The 9,789-nt window shown below is 40.0% G+C and overlaps 1 protein-coding gene across 1 annotated transcript in view; it reads right to left on the reverse strand.

The window, feature by feature from the left end:
• Positions 1-2,498: 2,498 nt before the first annotated feature.
• LOC116816208 (uncharacterized) overlaps positions 2,499-9,789 on the reverse strand; it is a gene marked incomplete at its 5' end in the record, with an annotated part of 265,924 nt that continues 258,633 nt past the window's right edge. The window contains one exon of the mRNA XM_075062012.1: positions 2,499-2,566. Coding sequence (XP_074918113.1) covers positions 2,499-2,566 — 68 coding nt within the window. The remainder of the gene's footprint in view (positions 2,567-9,789) is intronic.

The following is a 9,789-nucleotide window of genomic DNA, read 5'->3' on the forward strand; positions in this document are numbered from 1 at the left end:
TTTAGGCCCACATTTTCCAAAGAGTTACCAGTGATTTTAGTTGTCTCAGATTTTGGATGCCCAACCTAACACACCTTAACTCTGGGAAAAAAAAACAGACTCCTATAAGGTATTTCAAGTTGGGCACCCAAAAAATGAGGCCCTCGAAATCAGCAATCACATTTGTAAATGTAGGCCATCATTTTCTTACAGCAGTATGCTATGTAGTTTATCTTGCTTTTGAATCTAATGAACATTATGAGATGTATCACTTAAAAAAAAACACACACATGCACACTTTTGCCACTGTAAGTTGCAGGAAAATGTTTATTTCACGTAGTTGCTTTAGAAGCCAGACAAATCCATTATAGAATAAATGGAAGCTTAAACTAAAATAAAATAAGAAAAAAAATCTTTGGAATATTAAGTCTTTTAGTAGGTGAAATCCCTCACAAATGCAGTTAAGAGCCTAATTTGAAGTCCATTGAAGTAAACTGAAATACTCCCTTTGGTTTCAAACTCGATTGGTAGTCTGTGTCTCATTCCTGAGACATAAGTGTTCATGACACACCACCACCACCACCACCACATTTGGCAATAATGGGAGTCTCAGCAGAGCAGTCAAAGGTTAAATGGATGGAAAGAATGCCCAGTCATCTCACCTTTAAAGGAACTTTGACACTGGCAGAGGAAAGATTACAAGGAAAATAAAAAAAAACCATAGGTCTGTCAAGAGTGGTGTGTTCTAGATGTCCCTGTGATCCTTACATTGACTAGCGATGGCAGAATGGATTCACTTAAAACAACCAACCCAAGACTTTTGTCCAGAACTTAAACCAAGCTGAAAATGTTTGAAAATGGAAAACAAATATATTCACCTCTGCACTTTCTGGTTTCTGTTCAGACCAAAAGTGGACATGTCAAAAACCTAACTCTTGCTCTGGCATTCCCTGTCCAGTTTTACAGACTTGGGAGGATTGGATAACTCAAATACGATTCAGATGAGTGTCCTCAAATACGATTCAGGAGCTTATCCAAACTAAGCTTCTTTTTTATTCAGTGGAGGCAATTAACAATCATGTTTACCTTAATAGTACACTGCAGGCCATATCTTACTCATCTTAATGACATGATTAGTTTAACTGAGGTCATTGGGTCTACTTGGATGAGTGAGAAGAGCAGATTTAGTCCTACATTAGTGCCTGTATTGTTGCAGTTTTTAAAACATTCTGTTTACTATTTCTTTCAAATTTTCATTTCAATTTGGCCGCGACAATATCAGCACTGCCATAATATACATAGGGTGAAATTCTGGTCCACTAAAACCAATGGAAAGACTCCCACTGACTTCAATGAGGGCACTATTTCACCCATACTGTCTAGAATCCTTTCAGTGCATTGCAATGTGCAAATTGCAGTCCTGGTGAGAGTCAACATTTGTTTAGGCTGCCAGATCTTGAAGTCAACAGGAGTTTACCTGATTAAAGACTGAGTAACAGCCAAGGGCCCAGTTAATCCCTGACTATTGTTTTTTTCTGTGGGAGGCAGAAAGATAGAGTAAGTCTCTGCAAAGTTTTCCGGGTGGAGATTTCTCCTGAACTGTTGTGCTGGGGGATGGGAAGTGAAGTCTGTTCCCCGTGGAATAGGTTGTGGAGCTGGCTCACTTATTCTGTGTTTTTTCCCCAGGATCTGCATGAAGACCAGGGCTATTTATGCAGAAGTTCTGTGCCTCCAACCCAGCTTTGTGTTCTTGGCAGACCTTCAATTCCACTCTCTCACAGAAAGGTGATGTTGCTAGGGGTCACTGAGTGGTTACAGGCCACGCTGTATCAAAAGGGATCCCCAGTGTGCATGGCAGAGTGGTCTTGGAAAGTTAAAGGAGTTGGACAAAGGTACAGAAATATTTTCCGAAAAAAACATTCCTTCCCTCTTCCCCCAAAAGCCATACTTTGTTAAAAACAAGTATCAAGTATATAGGCAGAGGCTGTCAATTTTCCTAGGTATCTCTGAGGGGCCAGTGTGGGATAACATGTCATGGGTTCCTAGGCCCCACCATCTTCACATTGTCCCTCCTCCTTAGGCCAAACCACTCCCTGTCCTGTTCCTACTCAGATCCTGAGCATCATGGAGTGCTCTTTACAAGGTCCAGGGCATGGATGGGATGTGGGTAGTTGACTCATCTTAGAAGGTCTTAAATTGGGAGAGAATATTTTTAACAATTAAAACAAAAATCTACAGTATGTTGCTGTTTTTAGGTTACAGCTGTAAAAGTCCACAGACTATAGCCAGTTTCAGAATTATATTTTGGGGAGGTCCTCTTGTTTCTTTTATTTTTACATTATATTTTATAGGCTGTGGGTAGTTAACTCATCTTTCTGAGGGAGGTCTACATTTGAGCAAGAGACACAGGGGAGATAGGCAGGACCTCAGTTAGGAATTCAGGATATGGCCCATAGTTAACTTGTTCTGTAGAAAACTCACTTCTGCATAGAGTGAGAGTGGTTCTCTACTGCAACTGATCAATTAACAGGGACAACCTGAATATGAAAAGCTTGAGTCCACACAGTTTGTGGCTTTTCTGGAGAGACTGTAGGAACAAAAAAGCATAACAACAGAAATACTTATCACACTATGTCATGAAAAGCCTCATTATTTTTTCTTTGATAATTAGCTATAACTGTGTTAAAATTATTAGCTAAAATGAAACAAAAGAACTTTTCAAAGAGAACCAGCATGAATACTTCTAGTGAGTAAATTAAATTGAAAAAGCTTTGATTAAGCAATAGACACCTAATTTCACATAAAAGTGCTGATTTCTCCCTGAAGATTAACTGTGAACTCCATTAATGTGAGGAAAGTTTGATATGAATATCAATTAAAGCACCAAAATGTATATTCATATGCTATAATAGGAAAAGTTTGAACAAAAATCTTGCACAAACACAATGCAGCTTGCAGTTAAGGGTGTAGCTATGACTTTATAACAACATAACTTCCTTCCTCTCTTGGCAGGGAATAAGGCCCCCTGCTAACACTCTTATGCTGCCCTCTGGCCATGCTGTATCACAGTCATCTTAATTATCACTTCAAAAGTTTTTTTTCTCCTGCTGATGATAGCTCATCTCAACTCTTCCTGTTGGCAATCATACTTCCACCTTTTCATGTTCTCTGTATGTATAAATATCTCCTGTCTGTGTGTTCCATTCTATGCATCCGAAGAAGTGAGCTGTAGCTCACGAAAGCTCATGCTGAAATAAATTTGTTAGTCTCTAAGGTGCCACAAGTACTCCTGTTTTTTTTGCGGATACAGACTACCACAGCTGCTACTCTGAAACATAACTTCAGGTGCAAAGTGCAACACATGAAGTCACACAATGTTTGGAACCCCTGCCTTGCACAGGGCTAAGTCATGTCTATGGAATACTGGTGTGGAGTCAGTTGAAGCACAAGAGGATGACAGTATTAAGTCATAATGGTGGCCTGATTTTTCATAACCTTGTACGTTGTATAGTTATTTCCACCTGTGCAAAGCGGATGCAAAATACGATAGAATCAGTATTCCTCACTCACACTAGCAGTTGTATTATATACCAGTGTGCACTCATTTAGCAAGTGGGTAAATAAGTACACAAGGAGCAAAACTATGGAGAATCTGGTCCATCTGACTCCAGGAGTACTGGAGGGCAGAGGAGGAGCATGCTTAGCCACAGGACTTACTGTAGCTGGGTCAGATCTTCAGTTGTTGCCAGCTGGCACAGCTGTATTGACTTCCCAAGTTTGGTCCCTGGAATTCACAACTGAATTACTCCAGTTTTATGTCAGCGTCAAATAAAACTGGAGGTAAGAATGGTGAATCAATCCATACAGTGTACCCTTCTACCAGTGCTGCTCTGATAGGTGCTAGCTGGTACACAGTGAGGAGTACATCTTCCAGGGAGTTAGACATCCTCCTGTGGTTTGCAGTGCAGCCAGAAGTACTGGTTGTCCCTCCTTCCTGAACTCTTTACTCAGGTAAACCTACACTGCTTTCCATGGGAAGTTTGGCTGAGAAAGGAGTGACAAGGATCCATCATAGATTTTACATTATAACAATGCATATGATTAACATGTTTCTGCCATGCACTGTGCCATGCAGAAGAAAAACACACGCAAGTCCAACACATACCTTAATATTTATACTTTTAGCTCATTATTTCATGGACCACTGGAGCCACTATATTGTCTTCTGGGAACTAGTATCAAGAATACATTTTAAAAGGTCTTTTGGGTTTATTACTTAATTTTTCATATTGTGGTAGCAACTAGGGAGCCCCATTGCATTACGAACTATATCCAAAACGCAGAGCCAAAAAATGAAATCTGTCACAACCTAGCCCAGTCTTCCACTCTGTTGTCATTGTTTTTTAAAGTAAAGTACAAGAGTTACAAATCTATGGACAACAACAAACTCCTGAATGCCCCCTCAAGCAGTTGCGTCTTCCGTTTCTGATGATGAAATAGCACTTCTTACTGGGAGAGCCACACCTTTTAAAGCAGTCTGTCCCTCTTTGGTCACGTGGAGACTAATAACTCCCCCACCCATGTGTTTAGTTGGGGGGTGGGGAAAGAGAATTCCTGCCCATCCTCCACACACACACACACGCACACACGCACGCTTTCTGTGAAGAGATAACCCATTCAGAGGCCCTGCTGGTAGAAACCCCATTGTTTGAGCAGGTAAGAGTCTTTCAGTACTTATGGCTCCTTGGTTATTCTGTCACACCTTTCCAGTGCTTGCTACATGGGAGGTTCCTGCTACCAAATGGATGTTTTAATTAACAATCACTGTTACACAAGTACAAATAGAATTCATAACTGCCAGATATATGCCCCCAAACTCCCAGTCACAACAAACCAACCCAACTCTCTCCATTTGCTGCTTCTGGCTCCTGGGAACAGCCACATTACTGAGAATTCCCTACAAGGAATATTACCAGACAAGGCACAGTAAGTGGGGACCCACACAGGGAGGGAGAAAGGGAGAGGAGGTATCTATGTTAGGATCCATGATTTCACAGGAATATAAAGAAATCCTTTAATTTGATATTTTTATTTAGAAAAAAAATCTGATCAAGAGACATTCGCTGAAATTAGGGAGTAAATCCCAGAATCTCAAAGGGATTTAGAAATCTAACTCCCATTGATTCCAGTTGGAGTTAGATGCCAAAACACCTTTGAGAACGTGGGCCTAAGCCTATAAAACATAAAGTAAAAATAAAAGAAACAAGAGGACCTCCCCAAAAAATAATTCTGAAACTGGTTATATTCTGTTGACTTTTACATCTGTAACCTAAAAACAGCAACATACTGTAGATTTTTGTTTTAATTGTTAAAAATGTTCTTTCTCAATTTAAGACCTTTTATTCAAAGTTTGAGCCTGGAGCAAATTTTTACAGTGGAGTTGTAAACCCATGAAAATGGAGGTTTATAATGGAAACACTGGCACAACCCTAACTAATGGTGCTACGCTAATGGGTGCTGCTATAATAATAAAAATAGAGATTTTATGTCGGGCACAGTGTTGTACACCACCCAGAAAAAGAAGAGAAAACAGGTGAAGAATCAGTAACACTGGGTTTCTTAAATAAAAGAAATACAGCAGGTCCTGTGTTGTAAAGAACATAAATAAATACTTGGCCAGAATAGTGCATAAATACAGAATATGAACCATTCTTTGGGAAAATGATGGGTTATTAAGGTATGAATTTAATATCATTGTCAATCTATAAAACTTTTACAACCTAGTCTTATTTGCACAGAGATTACATCCCCAAAGCTCAGTGCCAAAGACACATGTTAATAAGCTCACAACTTTTAATTAAGCAATATGTATAAGTAGATTCCCATTAAGCTGTGATTTGTGGGCTAGTTCATTATAGTGGGTTCCAGCCACCAGACACATATTCAATACAAATCAAGCAGCCTGCATATTATCCAGCTTAATGTGAGCCTACTTGTGATATTTTATCACCAATTCAGATTGGTGGTTCAGAGAACTATATTTTCTCTAAGATTGGGGGCAGCAACCAGAACCTTATAATGACCCCATGTCGCTTGCTTAATGAAGCTATCCATCTGCATTGTTTTCTTGTAATTGGTAATTATTCATATAGTTAGTCATAATTTGATAATAAACTTTTTATACACAGCAGAGAGTCCAGACATATTCTCTTTAATTTGAATTAGATAATAAAATGAATAAAAAAAGTAAATCTGGATTTCAAAGACATGGAATTATAAAATTAAATAATAGGTTTCACCCCCAGGGGATTGGTGACAATATCTGCTAGTCCTTTGAAATGAATAAACCTAATTTGGATTCCTAAATAATCTTGAAATCTGGCCATCACTTGGTGCCATTGGCTGTTAAGTGGAACTTCTTTAGTCTCCTTAAAAACTGATGGCAGAATATGGTATACTCAGTGTCATAGTACAATTCCCCACTTTGAACCTTAGAGCCCAAAAGATGGGGTACCAGCATGAATCCCCCTAAGCTTAATTACTAGCTTAGAACCTGTAGCACTGCCACCAACCAGGAATTCCAGTGCCTGATACACTCTGGTCCCCCCAAAACCTTGCCCGGGGAACCCCAAGACCCAGAGGATCTTAACACAAGGAAAGTAAACCCTTTCCCCACCGTTGCCTCTCCCAGGCTTCCCCTCCCTGGGTTACCCTGAAGATCACTGTGATTCAAACTCCTTGAATCTTTAAACAGAGAGGAAAATTCACCTTCTCCCTCCTCTCTTTCCCCCTCCCAGACTCTCCCTGAGAGAGACAGTAATCCTAACACAGAGAGAAATTAGCCTCTTCTCTCCCTCTTCCCTCCTTTCTCCCCACCAATTCCCTGGTGAAATCCAGACCCCGTCCCTGGGGTCTCACACCAGAATAAAAAAAACAATCAGGTTCTTAAACAAGAAAAGCTTTTAATTAAAGAGAGAAAAACAGTAAAAATTATCTTTGGAAATTTAAGAGGGATTAGGTACAGGGTTTTTCAGCTATAGACACTGGAAACACCCTCCCAGCCTAAGTATACACAATTAAACTCCTTCCAGCCAAATGTACATTTGCAAATAAAGAAAACATACATAAGCCTAACTCGGCTTATCTACCTAGTAATCACTATTCTGCACTTAGAAGAGCCTGTATCGGAGAGATTGGAGAGAAACCTGGTTGCATGTCTGGTCACTCTTAGAACCCAGAGAGAACAACCAAAAACTACAGCACACACAGAAACTTCCCTCCCTCAAGATTTGAAAGTATCCTGTCCCCTGATTGGTTCTCCGGTCAGGTGACAGCCAGGCCTACTGAACTTGTTAACCCTTTATAGTCAAAGAGATATAAAGTACTTCTGTGCTATTAACTTTTCTTATCTGTTTATGACACTCAGACAAAAAAATTCCCATTGATTTCACTGGAAGAGAAGACTGTGCAAAGACTGAAGCCTCAGTCTTGAGAGCCATATGGAAATGCTGCTGTACCTACCCTAGTTTTCAGTCCAGGATTTGGGCTTGAGCAAGGACTTTCATTCAAAGAGTCCATATCTTATCCTGAGAAAAGTTCTAGAAAAATTCTAACAACCACTGCTTGGAATTATATCTTCTGTTCTAATAATGATGTACCAATCTTAACAGAAATGTCATACTTAATAAGCATGCTTTGCTAATAACGAACCAGTTAGTAACACTATTTTTCCCGAGGTTTTTGCACCCCCCTACTGCTTTATCTGAATATAGTAAGCGATACATTTTATAAATGGAGGGCACATCTCTCCACCAGTTTCTCGCCTCACTTATAAAAATGAACAAATTAAAATTATCATACCTCTTCATTTTAAAAAAGTTATTTTAATCTTTTAATCATTTTCATCACATTTAATCAAGAGTTTTAATCATTGTTAGCCCTCCCAATCTTCCACTGTTTTAAATGAATACTCAGACCACCAAAGCATCACCAGGAAACCAGAATTTGCCACATTGCACCAAATTATTGGTCCACCAAATTTAGTATCTTGTTACCAGCAGTGACTTATACATATTTCATAGAACTTATGAGTGGGATGGGATTCCCTACAAGGGTATTTTTGTGATTGGAAAAAAAGGAATGAGATCATGCAGAAGGAATCTTGAGCTACAAATCAAAAAAGCAAGGAGTGGGAAACAATCATAATTAGCTGTGGCTTTAAATATAATAAGAACAAATTTTTAAATCAATATGATGAGCTGCTTGTAGCCAATTAGAAGACCTATATATGGGATCATCCTTGTGTCAATTAGGCTTGTCTCATAAATAGAGCCTTAAAGCAGCACTCCATAGTTCATAAATTGATTTTTCTGGAAGGCCAATGAAAACTGAACTGCAGTAATCCAGACAGTAGTAACAAAGGAGGGCATCTGCGGGAACTACACTTCCACCTTCTGCAAATGATGCATTCAAATGGGCTTCATTCACCACTTCATTACTCCATGATCATACCAGAGAATATTTCATAGCACCGGCCTTAGACTGCAGCAACTCAAGCCTACATTGCACAGTACACATCAAACTGCACCCCACCTGACACGTTTGATATGCATCACCACTGAAAGTTAGCATTCCATCTTCGGCACGTTCTCAGAATACACGGTGTTCTACAATCACAAAAGCTACATGAGCTGCCAGCAGCTGAAGAGTTAAAATCATGCTCCTGCAGCCTGTTGAGAAATCTTGGAGTCAAGAAAAAACACCCAGACATTTCACTGTTGAGATGGGAACAACATTACAGCCATTAAAATCAAATGTCAAAGGAGGAACGGTGCCTATCAACTTTTAGAAACCATAAGTGATAGTGCAGCATTAGCAAACAAATGGTTTGCGTAATTGAATTAACTTATGATAAGGGCCATGTCAGTTTTCAATTTGCACCACTGAGTCTCTGGATGAAGAAAAAAAGATCTGTTTCATCCTTATAGCAATGAGAAAAGAAATCCAAACTATTACAATTTTGGCCTAATTACCAAGACAAACTGCTCTTATTTCAGAACCCTTGGCAAGGAGATTTAAAAATCAAACAAAACTACAGCCTTCTGCATATACCACCCTACTTTTCAGCTCTTAATTGGACAGTGCTCTGACTTCCTGTGAGGCCACTTCTCTCCAGTTCAGGTCCCATGTAATCAAAGAGCTCAGAAGATCCCATATCAGGATTCCTCAGCCAAATCAACACCACCACCAGAATCTTTTCACTTCACACAGGGATGTGGGGGCTGAAAAAGGCTGCAATACAGAAGAAGCCAATATTTAATGGGTATTGGGGGAGGTCTCAAATGACTGGAAAAAAGCTAATGTAGTGCCCATCTTTAAAAAATGGAAGGAGGAGGATCCGGGGAACTACAGGCCAGTCAACCTCACCTCAGTCCTTGAAAAAATCATGGAGCAGGTCCTCAAGGAATCAATTCTGAAGCACTCAGGGTACGTCTACACTACGGGATAATTTCGAATTAGCTTAAACCGGTTTTATAACATATTATAAAGTCGATTGTGCGCGTCCACACTAGGCAGATTAATTCGATGGTGTGCGTACATGGTCCAAGGCTAGCGTCGATTTCTGGAGCGGTGCACTGTGGGTAGCTGTTCAGTAGCTATCCCATAGTTCCCTCAGTCTCCCCCACCCCTTGGAATTCCGGGTTGAGAGCCCAGTGCCTGATGGGGCAAAAATCATTGTCGCGGGTGATTCTGGGTACAGCCTCACCCCTCCCTTTGTAAAAGCAGCAGACAACCATTTCACGCCTTTTT

This window comes from Chelonoidis abingdonii, chromosome 2, assembly GCF_003597395.2.
Source record: "Chelonoidis abingdonii isolate Lonesome George chromosome 2, CheloAbing_2.0, whole genome shotgun sequence".
Lineage (NCBI taxonomy): Eukaryota > Metazoa > Chordata > Testudines > Testudinidae > Chelonoidis > Chelonoidis abingdonii.